The sequence below is a fragment of the Oncorhynchus nerka genome, linkage group LG9a, assembly GCF_034236695.1.
Source record: "Oncorhynchus nerka isolate Pitt River linkage group LG9a, Oner_Uvic_2.0, whole genome shotgun sequence".
Lineage (NCBI taxonomy): Eukaryota > Metazoa > Chordata > Actinopteri > Salmoniformes > Salmonidae > Oncorhynchus > Oncorhynchus nerka.
In genome coordinates, this window is record NC_088404.1 from 39396585 (window position 1) to 39414481 (window position 17897).

Consider the following 17897-nt stretch of genomic DNA (forward strand, 5'->3'; position numbering starts at 1 on the left):
TTACAGTTGGAAAGTTAACCTTACATTTTTTTCCTCCAATCAGGCCCGTCATGACAATATCTGACGTACTTTACACGCATAAAAACGTGGGACGGCTGAATAACAGAAGCGAAGGAAAAATGTTTTACCTTATCGGGCGTCTTTTGACTGAAATATAACAGTGAAACACCCTCATTATTAGCAACACAACCTCACATCGATCTTACTCTGATAGGTTGAGGAAAACCCATTGCAAAGAGCAAATGTGAACAAACCGATTTTACGGGTTTCACAAAAAGGGCTGTCCCACATATTTGAACGTTCTAACATGACTAAACCGTCCGCATTACGTGCGCGAGTATTGTAATATACATTTACACACGTTATTCAATAATTTAATCCAAACTGCTCGCCAGCGTCGACAAAACCGGGCACCTTGATGCTCTGCAAGTCCCGCGTCTCCCATGGTTTTTACAAGCATATTAACCCACGACGGTGTTTGAAAGATGAAATTGGTCCACACTCTTATCCAGTTGGTGGCGGTAATGTACCTTAAAATTAGTTGGCAACTACCATGTTCATCCTTCTGTGGATTTCACAAGGAATGATGAATAAAAAATATAATAACTATATAGGTTTCCCATTTTATCTGTGGATTAATTGTCAGAGTAGAGAGCACACGATTTTGTGTGACTGAAAATGGGTAATAATTTTTTTTTTTTTTTTTTTAAAGGGACCATATACATTTCAGGTAAAATAAATTGTTTTATTTCCCATGACAAATTAGCTAGCAATGTCCATTAATGTTTTTTGTGTGTTTCAACCTGTGCTCAAATTAATATAGTTGGTTTTGAACACGCCTGGTGGGGATAGACAAATATCAACTAGTTCCGTCACCAACAACAACAAAAAAATCTTGGTTGACCAAGAGTCATTGGTTCTTTCGACCAATCGATTGTTGGATATTTAAAAAAAAAAATCGATATGTTTTTCCATGCGTTTCAATAAAATCAACTACATGTATCTTGTCTGATACTTTAAGCGCACTGTTTGATTTAATAATTAAGACAGACAAATTACTCAAGGAGCCCAATGGCCACGCTGTATTAAAACAAATGACAGTAAGTGGCTGCGTTACTGGCGCATGTCGTCTCTCCTCCCTGCTGCAGTGACCAGGGACCATAGCACAGCAAGTGTTGATCGCACTGTCCATTCTGAAGCTGCAACATAATTACAGCCATTTAGATTAATTGTTTCTCTGACATCAAAATCCCCAATTTGTTTAAGAAAAACCTTCCCTATTCCCTCAACCCTTGCTCCTTTACATGACACATGTATGCATCACATATACTTGACCAATAGGGCCAGACCTATAGCCTATCATAATTATAAGAAATTGATTATAAAAAAAACTCTTAACACGTGACAGCAAAATAAGTGCAGAGGACGTGAAAAATAAACTTGAAAATGGGGAATGTTTACTGGTTGCGTAGAAGGGAAATGGATAGTTAGATGTGCGGAAGACACGGCTTGGTTGTGGAAACTACTGGAGATCAAGAAAAAGGAGGGTATAGGAGCAAGCGCTGCGTGAATATTAGGCCTGTGTGTGACAAACAGGTGCTTAAGATATTTTTTTTTTCTGACCATTTGGAAGTGTAAACTCTAAGTCTACCAGAGAGTCTGTTCTAACGAAATATATATACTGTATATGAAGCCTTTATTACAGCAAAGACTAAAAACAGTTGCACGCATTCGTGAATTGTGGTTCATTTATTGTTTCATTATTTAAAGCTCCCTTTAATTAATTTAAAACTAAAATGCTTGTTTACATTTCAACGCGCGAATGATCCATATGCTGTGTCATGACATGAACGAATTATTGATACAGTAGACACATATATATATATACACACACACACACATATATATATAAGTAACAAGGCCCGAGGGGGTGTGGTATATGGCTAATACACCATGGCTAATGGCTGTTCTTTAGCACAACGCAGCACGGCGCGCCAGGATACAGCCCTTAGCCGTGGTATATTGGTCATATACAACAAACTCGAGGTGCCATATTGCTATTATAAAGTGGTTACCAACAGTAAAAATAAATGTTTTGTCATACCTGTGGTATAGGGTCTGATATACCAAGGCTGTCAGCCAAGCCAATCAGCATTCAGGGCTCGAACCACCCAGTTTATGAATTGATATATAGGCCTAAGTAGGTTATGGCATTAAGACTAAACAGGACGTGCTCTTAGGACTACAGATCAATGGTGCTTAAACAAGGCTACTACTATACGAAGCCTACCAATGAAGCCTACCAATGATAATGACAATGCTTAATATAATGATAATATAACAATAAGGTGGTCAAGAAAAAGGAGGGTATAGGAGTGAGAGCTGCATGCATACTATGTGACAAACAGGTGCTGTTGATTACAATATTATTTTTCTACCTGTTTAGAACAGTGTAAACACTAAATGCATTAAGTAATACCAGAGTCTGTTCTAAGGAAATAAAAAATTGGAAAGCATTTACTACAGCATAGCAAAGATTAAAAACAGATGAATTTGTGATTTTTTTTTATCCAACATTATGCAGTTGCATGAGGCTTGGTGCTCACAGAACACTACACTATTAAACAAACACTCAAAACAGGCAGCAGGATCTGCCTTATTTCTGTAGATATTCAGTGCCAGTCAAAAATGTATAACAAGGGTTATTTTAAATATGTTCTACATTGTAGAATAGTGAAAACATCAAAACTATGAAATAAAAGGTATAGGCAAAAAAAGTGTTAAAAACAATATTTATATTTTAGATTCTTCAAATAGCAACCCTTTGCCTTGACAGCTTTGCACACTTTGCATTCTTTCAACCTGCTTCATGAGGTAGTCACCTGGAATGCATTTCAATTAGGTGTGCCTTGTTAAAAGTTAATCTGTGGAATTTCTTTCCTTCTTAATGAGTTTGAGCTAATCAGTTGTGTTGTGACAAAGTAGGGGTGGTAAACAGAAGACAGCCCTATTTGGTAAAAGACCAAGTCCATGTCATGGCAAGACCAGCTCAAATAAGCAAAGAGTAACCACAGTCCATCATTACTTCTAGTCATGGTCAGTCAATCCAGAACATTATGAACTGTGAAAGTTTCTTCAATTGCAGTTGCAAAAATCAAGCGCTATGATGAAACTGGCTCTCATTGATGACTGCCACAGGAAAGGAAGACCCAGAGTAACCTCTGCTGCAGAGGATCATTTCATTGGAGTTACCAGCCTCAAAAAATTGCGGCCCAAATAAATGCTTCACAAAGCTCAAGTAACAGAATTCAAAATATCAACTGTTCAGAGGAGACTGCATGAAATCAGGCATTTATGGTCGAATTGCTGCAAAATAAAAAACACTACTAAAGAACACCAATAATAAGAAGAGACTTGCTTGGACCAAGAAAAACAAGCAATGGACATTAGATCGGTGGAAATCTGTTCTTTGGTTCCAACCGCCTCATCTTTGTGAGACGCAGAGTAGGTGAACGGATGATCTCCACATGTGTGGTTCCCACCGTGAAGCACGGAGGTGGTGAGATGGTGCTTTGCTGGTGACACTGTCTGTGATTTATTTAGAATTCAAGGCACACTTAACCAGCATCGCTACTACAGCATTCTGCAGCGATATGCTTTCCTATCTGGTTTGGGCTTAGTGGGACTAACATTTGTTTTTCAACAGGACAATGACCCAACACACCTCCAGGCTGTGCAAGAAGGAGAGTGATGGAGAAAATGTACTGTTTCTGTAAATTGGTTATTGAGTTGGACAAAACTGTTGACATTGGGCTATTCATTAAAATGTATTGTCAAAAGGAAGCAATAGCATAATTTAAAACTTACATTTCAGGAATAAATGTAATATAAATCAATTTCCCAATGGATTTCTACTTAATAACCTCTAGTGACTCCCCATCCTGCACGAGGGAGCGTAATCAGACTGACACTAATTAGCATAACACAACAGACATAAATATTCCTAGAAAATATTCCTATTCATGAAAATCACAAGTGAAATATATTGACACAGCTTAGCCTTTTGTTAATCACCCTGTCATCTCAGATTATCAAAATATGCTTTACAGCCAAAGCTAGACAAGCATTTGTGTAAGTTTATCGATAGCCTAGCATTGCATTTTGTCCAGCTAGCAGCAGGTAACTTGGTCACGGAAATCAGAAAAGCAATCAAATTAAATCGTTTACCTTTGATGAGCTTCGGATGTTTTCACTCACGAGACTCCCAGTTAGATAGCCAATGTTCCTTTTTTCCATAAAAATTATTTTTGTAGGCAAAGTAGCCCCGTTTGTTCTTCACGTTTGGCTGAGAAATCGCCCGGAAATTGCAGTCACGAAAACGCCAAAAGATATTCCAAATTAGCTCCATAATATCGACAGAAACATGGCAAACGTTGTTTATAATCAATCCTCAAGGTGTTTTTCAAATATCTATTCGATAATATATCCACCGGGACAATTGGTTTTTCAGTAGGACAGATTGGAATAATGGCTACCTCTGTATTTTACGCGAGAATCACTCTGGGAGCCATCAGGTGACCAGTTGCGCAATGTAGCCGCTTACGGGTATTCTTCAACATAAATGCGTAACACTACGTCACAATGCTGTAGACACCTTGGGGAATACGGAGAAAGGGTAATCTGGTTGATAGCCCATTCACTGCTCAATAGGGACGCATTGGAATGCAGCTCTTTCAAAACATGAGGCACTTCCGGATTGGATTTTTCTCAGGCTTTCGCCTACAATATCAGTTCTGTTATACTCACAGACAATATTTTACTGTTTTGGAAACTTTAGTGTTTTTTCTATCCTAAACTGTCAATTATATGCATATTCTAGCATCTTGTCCTGACAAAATATCCCGTTTACTACGGGAACGTTATTTTTCCAAAAATGAAAATACTGCTCCCTAGTCACAAAAGGTTTTAACCAGGGGGAAAAAATTGCCAAATTATCCCAAAATGTGCTATGATTTATTTATTTTTATGATATACAAGAAATCACCTAAAAAGGGTTTCACCTGCCCAACTTCAGTCAGTTTTTGGGCAACCTGCTGCCTAGTTATTTAGCTAGCTAGCTACTCATTTGTATTAAATAAAACCAATGTGTTAGGTAGCCGTTACGCACTTTAAAATTGTAACGTTAGCCAACTTACCTAACTAGTGCCGTCTATAGCTAACTTGCCACGTAAATGTACTGCTAGTTTGATAACCTTGCAAACTACCAAGAAAGCAAGCAAACATCTAACCTGTAGCTAGTCTAGTAATGTTAGTTAGCTAGCCAACATCAATTAATTAATGTTTTACTAGCTAGCTAACATTAATTAGCTGACATTAACTTGCATGACAGGGATGGCGCATTCTGCTAAAGTTATGCTTTGATCAGACCGACAGTCATTGCATCAATACTGCATAATAAATTCTGCAGTGACACTTTATTCATCACGTAATCCAACATTTGTACTGGATATGTGTGCATTCCTTTTTGCTACTATTTGTCAAGTCTACACATACAATGATGCATATGTTGGATTTATCCAACGTATGCAGCGCACAGAACGTTGGGTAATGAATGTAATTGTATTCCTCTGAGCAGATTTAACAGCTCAGGTTACATCCATAACCCAATGTTACATCCATAACCCTAGAGGTAGTTCAGACAAATGAGTGGGATAACACCATTTAAATTGGTCCAGATGAGTCCCTGGGACATCACTGTATCCACCACAGGATGCAACAGAATATAATTACCCAACAAGGTAACAGAATTTCAACTGTGGTATACAACCGTACACACAAGCGAGCTGAAAGCTATAACTTATATGATTCTTAATTTGGGTGCAACAGCACCAAGAGTGGAAGGCCTCTGTATAGAACAGCCATCTCATGGATGGTTGAAAAGTATGTACGTACAAGGTTGACGGTACGCTCACTTATCTGGGTTGAGAGAGCATGCCATGTCCAAAACCACAGACCCCAGTGATGGTGTGGACATAACATTGAGTCTGCAGTACCTCAAGAAAGTCATGGGTGTTGCCCAACTTGCAGCAGCACAGAGAGTCCAGGGAGGCCCCACTGAACAAGACACATGAAGTGGCTATACCCGTGAACAACTGTGCTACCACGCTATCTGGAATTGGTCTACCTGCTATAGAGTATGATTTTGACACGGCATTGATAATCCAATGTGCCAGTCTCTGCTCCCCCCATAACACACAAAAAGCTGTTATGTTTGACAAACAGTTATTGTTGCAGCAAGATATGCACTGTGTGCATGCAGGCAACGTGTATGCAACTCATAACTCTCCTGTGAGCAGTGGGGAGGCAGGTAAAATTATTAACCCTCTAGACCACATGTCAAACTCATTCCACGGAGGGCCGAGTGTCCACAGGTTTCCGCTCCTGCCTTGTACTTGATTGATGAATGAAGGCCCCTAATTAGTAAGAAACTCCCCACACCTGGTTGTTTAGGACTTAATTGAAATGAAAAAACAATCCTGCAGACACTATGTCCAACATGGAACGAGTGACACCCTGCTGCTATTAGTCCATAGAAACATGGGCTAATATCTCAAAGAAATCACAAAGACATTTGTTGTGAAGTGTCTGTCCTATATCTGTACTGAGAAAAATCCTTACATTTGGCACTAAACTACTCCCATTAATTTGTTTTTTTACTTCTACCGGAATACCTTCAAATGAGTCTGGGGCTTGTGTTCGTCCTAGAGCAAAACAACCAACATGTACATACACGTTCAGGAGAGACTCTCCATAGATGGGTCATAGTGTGCAGCCCAAACTGTTCTGACTCTACAGAGGGAAGTTAGCAGATCTGCAGTACCAACTTCAGACGAGTCCCATGACGCTTGTGGGGGTCGTAGAGCAAAACTGAGAACACCATGGTGTTCGTGAGAGTCTCATAATATTTTGAAGGCCAAACCGTTTGGGTGCTACAGACGTTTGTGAGAAAAAAAGTGTCTCATGGTCTGACAAACGCCGCTGTAGCCCCGCCACCGCAGATACGCAAGGGCAACGTCAGCGGATGCGGTGATTGAGATGCAGCCAAAGCAAAAAACATCCAGCTGAAACAGACAGATTTTGACAGGTATTTGTTTATTATGCTAATTAGAATTGTGGGAACCGATGCGCACTCCAGGCTGATCTTCCTCAAGACCTGAGGGAACAAGTGAATTGCTGGAAAAGCATACAGCAGCCCCCTTGGCCATCTGTGCGATAGAGCATTGACCCTGAGTGGGCCTGCTGTACCCTTTACAACAAAAAAAAACACATAGGACAAAGCAAACAGTTTGGAGATGGCCCTTCCAAATTGATACCCGATCATCTCCACTACAGTGGGATGTATCCTCCAGTCTGAAAGAAGAGGGCCTCCTGTGGGGTCTGCTGCCTGATTCTCCACCGCCGGCAGGTGTATTGCTCTGAGGGATGTATAGTGTCTGTTTGCACAAAGCAATAGCTTCCTTGTGCAGTGACACTGACCTCAGTCCACCCCGACAGTTGGCGCACAACCTCGCTTGTGTCATCTGTCCGTTTCAGTAGTTGTCTTGTCAGTACTGGGAGGAAGTGCCGGAATGCAAGATGAAAGGCCTTTAGCTCCAGTAGGTTGACATGAGCTGATTTCCATGGCGCTGACCATACACCACGGAACTGGTTCAAGACCGCTCACCAACCCTGTCCCTACATCCCTGCTTTTCTAGAAGCAAGGGAATTTCTGAGCAGCATTTGCAATCTGTTGTTTTCAAGACACTCCTGAAGCGTGGGAGTCGCTAACGAAATTGTAGAGCGTAGCCTTGTGTTAGTGTGTAACACCCATTTGTTGGCCGCAGATTTTTTTTCCAGCTGGAAAGGTGGTACTAGAGTCAACAATGTCACGCTAAAGAATTGGTCCCACCAATACTCTGCGTGCTGTGGTACAGAGGGGACTCGCCTTGCATATAGTGGTGTGATCAAGGCGTTAGCTAGCCGTGGTTCGACTTGCTAACTAAACTAGCTAGCGTAATTGTACATTTGGCAAGCGTAACGTCGTTAAGATAATTTAGCTTGCTAGCTACATTAGTTAACTAATAGGCTAGCAACCGTAGTCAGTTACCGTTAGCCTAACTAGCAGTCTGATAACTTAGCTAGCTAATATGTTAGCAAATGTAAATTAGCTAGCTAACGTTAGCTAATGACTTGTGAAAAAGTTTAAGTTAACTAGCTAAGTACAAACGTGAGCATACGGAGCTAGCTCGCATTTTGCAGCGTCCGTCCATAACTTTTGATAGGAAGGTTACGTTAGCAAACTAGAATGTTGTCCAAAGCTAGGTAGCTAAGTTAGTATAATTAGCTTGCAATGCGGCCTAAAAGCGCTTTTCATTCCAGTTACACTTACCAACGCTGTTCCCAGGTCGGTCCAGCTTTAATATATCACGAAGATGCTGGGTTGCACCCTCTATATCTATGTTTGAATTTGAAGCCATGTGTATGGGATGGGGGGAAACTGGGTCGTTGCAAAATAATGTATATTTTCGTTCTTTGCTGTGAGTGTTCAATTCGTTTGACCGAACGCCACTAACCGTCTAAACTTCCGCTGGGTGTTCATGCATTTCTCTCCCCAGCAAAAGCTAGTGCGCTGTATAGTTCCGAGGATACTGTCTGCTCCACATACCACCCCAAATTGTGGCAGCATAGGTGGCATTCCTTCTGTCTGTTTAGCGAAAGCATTCCACTCCTAGTACTTCGTGATATATGCCAAAGATGGTTTAGCAAATGGAATGACAGGAGTGGAATGATAGCCGAACAGTCCGGAACCAAGACAAGTGGCATGGCATCTACAATATTTATCCAACCGTAGCTTGGTTTCCATCCAATTTACGATGGCAGATTTTTTAATACAATATTTATCCAACCGTAGCTTGGTTTCCATACAATTTGCGACAGATTAAAAAATCTGCATAAAACAATATGCGCATTTTGCCACAAGAGCTGTTGCTATCAAACAGACTTTATGTGAATAAAAAGGCTGTTCGTGATGACGTGGTGCACATAAAAATAACTTTTGCCGTTAAAGTCCCATATACCCAATGAAAAATACAAGTTAAATGGTTTCCACTGCATTTTCAACTCTACCGATGGTTTTGTCACAAAAACTTTTGCGTTATATAGCAAATGTGCCCACTCTGGTTTTGAAACCATTGAAAATAATGGTTATTATATCAATATTTGCAGATAAAGGCGTTTCCAACGCAATTTCTCACAGAATTAATTTTACCTACACAAAAATATCCCATAATGTCTAACGAACAAAATGTCGGCATTTATCAAATTGAAACCGGCATTTCATGTTTCCATCAACCCAAACATGGAATTGACCAGTGTGTAATTAAAGGGAAAGGTAGATACCAAGTCAGTTTAACTGAATGCATACAACTGAAATGTGTCTAAATGACACTAATAAAATATTGCCATTTCATATGGAATTACATTCCATACACAGAAAACCGTATGAAATACTATTGGTACTGTACACATACAGTATTTTGCAGATGTTATCACTGGTGTAACAATATGCTTATGTTTCTAGCTCCAACCGTGCAGTAGTGCCTAACAATATAAAACAATACATGCAAATCTAAAAAAAAAAATAAGAAAGGAATTAAGAAATATAGAAATTAATATAGAAATGACTGCCAAGAGTGTGCAAAGCTGTCATCAAAGCAAAGGGTGGCTACTTTGAAGAATCTCAAATATAAAATCTATTTTGAAATGTTTAACACTTTTTTGGTTACTACATGATTCCATATGTGCTATTTAGAACTATGTAGAACAAAAAAACAGATATAGCCCTTGCTTCACCCCAGACTGCCCTTGACCAGCACAAAAACATCCTGTGGCGTTCTGCATTAGCATCGGAAAGCCCTCGCGATATGCAACTTTTCAGGGAAGTCAGGAACCAATATACTCAGTCAGTTAGGAAAGCTAAGGCTAGCTTTTTCAAACAGAAATTTGCTTCCTGTAGCACTAATTCCAAAAAGTTTTGGGACACTGTAAAGTCCATGGGGAATAAGAGTACCTCCTCTCAGCTGCCCACTGCACTGAAGATAGGAAACACTGTCAACACCGATAAATCCACGATAATCGATCATTTCAATAAGCATTTTTCTAGGGCTGGCCATGCTTTCCACCAGGCTACCCCTACCCCGGCCAACATCTCAGCCCACTCTGCAGCAACTTGCCCAAGCCCCACCTGCTTCTCCTTTACCCAAATCCAGACAGCTGATGTTCTGAAAGAGCTGCAAACTATGGATCCCTATAAATCAGCTGGGCTAGACAATCTGGACCCTCTCTAAAATGATCAGCCGAAATTGTTGCAACCCCTATTACTAGCCTATTCAACCTCTCTTTCATATCGTCTGAGATCCCCAAGGATTGGAACGCTGCTGTGGTCATCCCCCTCCTCAAAGGGGGAGACACTCTAGACCCAAACAGTTATAGACCTATATCCATCCTTCCCTGCCTTTCTAAAATCTTCGAAAGCCAAATTAACAAACCTCACCGACAATTTCGAATCCCACCGTACCTTCTCCACTATGCAATCTGGTTTCCGAGCTGGTCATGGGTGCACCTCAGCCACGCTCAAGGTCCTAAACGATATCATAACCGCCACCGATAAAAGACAGTACTGTGCAGCCGTCTTCATCGACCTGGCCAAGGCTTTTGACTCTGTCAATCACCGTATTCTTATCGGCAGACTCAATAGCCTTGGCTTCTCAAATGACTGCCTCGCCTGGTTCACCAACTACTTGACACACTGATAGAGTTCAGTGTGTCAAATCGGAGGGCCTGTTGTCCGGACCTCTGGCAGTCTCTCTGGGGGTGCCACAGGGTTCAATTATCAGGCCGACTCTTTTCTCTTTTCTTTGTATCAATGATGTCGCTCTTGCTGCTGGTGATTCTCTGATCCACCTCTACGCAGAAGACACCATTCTGTATACATCTGGCCCTTCTTTGGACACTGTACTAACAAACCTCCAAACAAGCTTCAACGCCATACAACACTCTTTCCGTGGCCTCCAACTGCTTTTAAATGCTAGTAAAACTAAGTGCATGCTCTTCAACCGATTTCTGCCCACACCCTCCCGCCCGACTAGCATCACTACTCTGGACGGTTCTGACCTAGAATATGTGGACAACTACAAATACCTAGGTGTCTGGTTAGACTGTAAACTCCCCTTCCAGACTCACATCAAGCATCTCCAATCCAAAATTAAATCTAGAATCGGCTTCCTATTTCTCAACAAAGCCTCTTTCACTCATGCTGCCAAACATTACCTCGTAAAACTGACTATCCTACCGATCCTTGACTTCGGCGATGTCATTTACAAAATAGCCCCCAACACTCTACTCAGCAAACTGGATGTAGTCTATCACAGTGCCATCCGTTTTGTCATCAAAGCCCCATATACTACCCACCACTGCGACTTGTATGGTCTCGTTGGCTGGCCCTCACAACATATTCATCGCCAAACCCACTGGCTCCAGGTCATCTACAAGTCTCTGCTAGGTACAGCCCCGCCTTATCTTAGCTCACTGGTCACCATAGCAGCACCCAACCGTAGCACGCTCTCCAGCAGGTATATTTCACTGGTCATCCCCAAAGCCAACACTTACTTTGGCTGCCTTTCCTTCCAATTCTCTGCTGCCAATGACTGGAACGAATTGCAAAAATCACTGAAGCTGGAGTCTTATATCTCCCTCTCTAACTTTAAGCATCAGCTGTTAGAGCAGCTTACTGATCACTGTATCTGTACACAGCCAATCTGTAAATAGCCCACCCAACTACCTCATCCCCATATTATTACTTACCCTCTTGCTCTTTTGCACCCCAGTATCTCTACTTGCACATCATCATCTGCACATCTATAACTCCAGTGTTATTGCTAAATTGTAATTATTTGAATTACTATGTCCTATTTATTGTTACCTCCCTACTCTTCTACATTTGCACACACCGTACATTGATTTTTCTATTTTTATTTCTATTGTGTTATTGATTGTAAGTTTGTTTATGTGTAACTCTGTGTTGTTGTTTTTGTCGCACTGCTTTGCTTTATCTTGTCCAGGTCGCAGTTGTAAATGAGAACTTGTTCTCAACTGGCCTACCTGGTTAAATAAAGGTGAAATAAAAATACAAATATATTTTTTTATAGTTTTGATGTCTTCATTATTATTCTACAATGTAGAAAATAGTTTTAAAAAAGAAAGAAAGAAAAACCCTTGAATGAGTATGTGTGTCCAGACTTTTGACTGGTACTGTATACAATTTACCACAACTGGACTCCAATGCATTCGGAAAGTATTCAGACCCCTTCCCCTTTTCCACATTTTGTTACGTTACAGCCTTATTCTAAAATAGATTAAATAAACGATTTCTTCATCAATCAACACACAATAACCCATAACGACAAAACCAAGACAGGTTTTTCGAAATGTTTACTAATTTATAACAAATAAAAATACCTTATTACATAAGTATTCAGACCCTTTGTTATGAGACTCGAAATTGAGATCAGGTGCAACCTGTTTCCATTGATCATCCCTAAGATGTTTCTAGTTGATTGGAGTCCACTTGTGGTAAATTCAATTGATTGGACATGATTTGGAAAGGAACAGACCTGTCAAAATACGGTCCCACAGTTGGCAGTGCATGTCACAGCAAAAACCAAGCCATGAGGTCAAAGGAATTGTCCGTAGAGCTCCGAGACAGGATTGTGTCAAGGCACAGATCTGGGGAAGGTCCCCAAGAACACAGTGGCCTTTTTCTCCCCAATTTTGTGATATCCAATTGGTAGTTAGTCTTGTCCCATCACTGCAATCCCATCACTGGGATTGCAACTCCCATCACTGCAACGTTTTAGCCTGAATGGCAATCATCACTTCTGAATGAAACCTGGCACCATCCCTACGGTGAAGCATGGTGCATCATGCTGTGGATATGTTTTTCAGCGGCAGGGACTGGGAGACTAGTCAGGATCGAGGGATAGATGAACGGAGTAAGAGATCCTTGATGAAAACCTGCTCCCGAGGGCTCAGGGCCTCAGACTGTGGTGATGGTTCACCTTCCAACAGGATATGTCCCTAAGCACACAGCCAAGACAATGCAGGAGTGGCTTCGGAAACAAGTTTCAATGTCCTTGAGTGGCCCAGACAGAGTCCGGACTTGAACCTGATTGAACATCTCCGGAGAGACCTGAAAATAGTTGTGCAGCGACGTTCCCCATCCAATCTGACAGAGCTTGAGATGATCTGCAGAGAAGAATGGGAGAAACTCCCCAAATAAAGGTGTGCCAAGCTTGTAGCGTCATACACAAGAAGACATGAGGCTGTAATCGCTGCCAAAGGTGCTTCAACAAAGTACTGACTAAAGGGTCTGAATACTTATGCAAACTTACGCAATATATGTTTTTTATTTGTTACAATTTTGCCAAAAATTCTCAAAACCTGTTTATGCCATTATTGCGTATTGTGTGTAGATTGAAGAGGGGGAAAAAAACAGTTTAATCAATTGTAGAATAAGGCTGTAATAATAAGTCAAGGGGTAAGAATACTTTTCTCAGGCACTGTATACGATGGTGTGTATAGACATTATGGACAGTATATGAATAGAAAATGTTTGTACAGTAGTAGTTATATAGGATGAGTCTTGATTACAATACAGTATCTACAGTGCCTTGCGAAAGTATTCGGCCCCCTTGAACTTTGCGACCTTTTGCCACATTTCAGGCTTCAAACATAAAGATATAAAACTGTATTTTTTTGTGAAGAATCAACAAGTGGGACACAATCATGAAGTGGAACGACATTTATTGGATATTTCAAACTTTTTTAACAAATCAAAAACTGAAAAATTGGGCGTGCAAAATTATTCAGCCCCTTTACTTTCAGTGCAGCAAACTCTCTCCAGAAGTTCAGTGAGGATCTCTGAATGATCCAATGTTGACCTAAATGACTAATGATGATAAATACAATTCTCAGAGCCAGCCAAGAACATATCCCAAACCGTGTGATCAAAACAATCTTGAAGCATAGATTCCAATTGGTCAGACCAACTAAGAAAACAAATAACGTGTCCATCTCAAATATTCTGCACCCTTTCTGAAGCCTTGCTGAAGGCCAATAAAGGTTGCCAATAAACACAAGGTCAAACTTTTTATACGTCTTTTATTTCTGTCTGCCACCGGAATAGTACAGTATACCTTGTAAGTCTGTGAATGACAGCAGAACTTAGAGACAGATGCCTTTAATCTTCTTTATTGAACCAGTGACACCAGGAAAATGTTTTAACCAGTAACCCCAACAGACAGGCTGGTAGAGGAAAAACATTAGTTATGCAAGTCCTTGATTGACAGCAAAAAATAGTAACAATAGAAAATTAGAAACTCAACCAAATAAAAATAGAAAATAAGAACACACTCCCTTACCAGTCTGCCTTTACTGTTAAAATATTATAGCATGAGAGAACTCTTGGTGATTTCCTTGTCACACAACAAGCAAGAACTGTTTCTCTGTTTTCCAAAACAATGTATGTAATTAAAAGGCGCAGTACTTACACTGTCCCTTCTGGCAACGAGACTGCAGTAAAGTTTAGACTCCCCTCCCTATGTATTTGGACAGTGAAGCTAAAATAACTAAATTTGTCTCTATACTCCATCTAGGATTCGAGATCAAATGTTTCGTATGAGGAGACAGTACAGAATGTCACCTTTTATTAGAGGGCATTTTCATTAATATCTGTTAAACCGTTTTAAATGAAAGGACTTTATGTATCTAGTCACCCGCATGTAAAGTATTTTGACAAATTCACTTATAGACTATTAAAGTAGTCAAAAGTTTAGTATTTTGTCCCATATTTCTTGCACTCAATGACTACATCAAGCTTGTGACTCTACGAACTCTCTGGATGCATTTGCAGTTTGTTTTCGTTGTGTTGTTTGCCCAGCTGAATGGTGAATGATAAATGGAGTCATTTTCTTTCTAAGTCGGTAAATAAGATGTTTCTGAAAACTTTAAATGAATCCTGATAATACCATGTTTAAGAAAAAACATGAATGAATCGTGGAACAATGATGAGCAAGATGCCGTTCAGAGGCTACATCAAAACATGCTAAACTCTCACCATTACCAATAACAAGGGAGCTAAGCATTTTTTTGGGGGGTATGACTTTCGTGCCTCTGTAACCTTATTACTCATCATTATTCATGATTCATTCATGATTATCCATAATCATGGCAGCATCTACATGAAGGTAGAAGTGTTCAGAAACATCTTCCATTCTTACTTACTATAAAAGGGACTCCAAAATGGCATTATTCACCATTCAAAATGCATCCAACAAGTCTGTAGTCACACTCTTGATTTAGTGATTGTGTGGAAGGAATATGGGACAAAATACTAATCTTTTCACTACTTTAATATAAGTTCATTTGTCCAAATACTTGACTTCTTCAAATGTGGGGACTGTTTCCACATAATGTTTTCATTTCTAAATGGTAAAACAGATACAGCATGTATGAAAATATCTTCAAATAAAAGCTGACATTCTGCACTGTCGCCTAATATGAAACATTCTATTTCAAATCTAAAATGCTGGAGTATAGAGCCAAAAGATATATATATATATATATATATATATATATATATACACTGCTCAAAAAAATAAAGGGAACACTTAAACAACACAATGTAACTCCAAGTCAATCACACTTCTGTGAAATCAAACTGTCCACTTAGGAAGCAACACTGATTGACAATAAATTTCACATGCTGTTGTGCAAATGGAATAGACAACAGGTGGAAATTATAGGCAATTAGCAAGACACCCCCAATAAAGGAGTGGTTCTGCAGGTGATAACCACAGACCCACTTCTCAGTTCCTATGCTTCCTGGCTGATGTTTTGGTCACTTTTGAATGCTGGCGGTGCTTTCAGTCTAGTGGTAGCATGAGACGGAGTCTACAACCCACACAAGTGGCTCAGGTAGTGCAGCTCATCCAGGATGGAACATCAATGTGAGCTGTGGCAAGAAGGTTTGCTGTGTCTGTCAGCGTAGTGTCCAGAGCATGGAGACAGGCCAGTACACCAGGAGATGTGGAGGAGGCCGTAGGAGGGCAACCACCCAGCAGCAGGACCGCTACCTCCACCTTTGTGCAAGGAGGAGTACTGCCAGAGCCCTGCAAAATGACCTCCAGCAGGCCACAAATGTGCATGTGTCTGCTCAAACGGTCAGAAACAGACTCCATGAGGGTGGTATGAGGGCCCGACGTCCACAGTTGGGGGTTGTGCCCAACACCGTGCAGGACGTTTGGCATTTGCCAGAGAACACCAAGATTGGCAAATTCGCCACTGGTGCCCTGTGCTCTTCACAGATGAAAGCAGGTTCACACTGAGCACGTGACAGATGTGAGTCTGGAGATGCCGTGGAGAATGTTCTGCTGCCTGCAACATCCAGCATGACCGGTTTGGCGGTGGGTCAGTCATGGTGTGGGGTGGCATTTCTTTGGGGGGCCGCACAGCCCTCCATGTGCTCGCCAGAGGTAGCCTGACTGCCATTAGGTACCGAGATGAGATCCTCAGACCCCTTGTGAGACCATATGCTGGTGCGGTTGGCCCTGGGTTCCTCCTAATTAAAAAAACAACATTTTTTAACTAGGCAAGTCAGTTAAGAACAAATTCTTATTTCCAATGACAGCCTACCGGTGAACAGTGGGTTAACTGCCTGTTCAGGGGCAGAACGACAGATTTGTACCTTGTCAGCTTGGGGATTTGAACTTGCAACCTTCCGGGTTACTAGTCCAACGCTCTAACCACTAGGCTACCCTGCCGCCCCATGCAAGACAATGCTAGACCTCATGTGGCTGGAGTGTGTCAGCAGTTCCTGCAAGAGGAAGGCATTGATGCTATGGACTGGCCCGCCCATTCCCCAGACCTGAATCCAATTGAGCACATCTGGGACATCATGTCTCGCTCCATCCACCAACGCCACGTTGCACCACAGACTGTCCAGGAGTTGGCGGATGCTTTAGTCCAGGTCTGGGAGGAGATCCTTCAGGAGACCATCTGCCACAACATCAGGAGCATGCCCAGACTTTGTAGGGAGGTCATACAGGCACGTGGAGACCACACACACTACTGAGCCTCATTTTGACTTGTTTTAAGAACATTACATCAAAGTTGGATCAGCCTGTAGTGTGGTTTTCCACTTTAATTTTGAGTGTGACTCCAAATCCAGACCTCCATGGGTTGATAAATTTGATTTCCATTGATAATTTGTGATTTTGTTGTCAGCACATTCAACTAGTAAACAAATCTAAATATATTTTACATTTGAGATTCTTCAAAGTAGCCACACTTTGCATTGATGACAACTTTTCACAATCTTTGCATTCTCTCAACCAGCTTCACCTGGAATGCTTTTTAAACAGTCTTGAAGGTGTTCCCACATATTCTGAGATACAGAGAGACACAGCGTAGGTGAACGGATGATCTTCACATGTGTGATTCCCACCGTGAAGCATGGATGACGTGTGATGGTGTGGGGCTGTTTTTCCTTAACTTTGCGGTCCAACTCATCCCAAACTGTCTCAATTGGGTTGAGGTTGAGTGACTGGGGAGGCCACGTCATCTGTTGTCTAAAAGCAATGATGGTCTGTTGTTTCTCTTTCCTTATTTGAGCTGTTCTTCCCATAAATTGGGCTTGGTCATTTACCAAATAGGGCTGTCTTCTGTATACCACCCCTACCTTGTCACAACACAATTGATTGGCTCAAACTCATTAAGAAGTAAAGAAACTACACAAATTAACA

The 17897-nt window shown here is 41.1% G+C and overlaps 1 protein-coding gene across 11 annotated transcripts in view; it reads right to left on the reverse strand.

The window, feature by feature from the left end:
- Positions 1–8638, reverse strand: part of LOC115134279 (enhancer of mRNA-decapping protein 4-like) — a 39350-nt gene extending 30712 nt beyond the window's left edge. For all 11 annotated transcript variants that reach the window (XM_029668086.2, XM_065022582.1, XM_029668085.2 and 8 more), the window contains exon 1: positions 8429–8638. In XM_029668086.2, coding sequence (XP_029523946.1) covers positions 8429–8516 — 88 coding nt within the window. In that variant the 5' untranslated portion in view covers positions 8517–8638. The remainder of the gene's footprint in view (positions 1–8428) is intronic.
- Positions 8639–17897: the final 9259 nt, after the last annotated feature.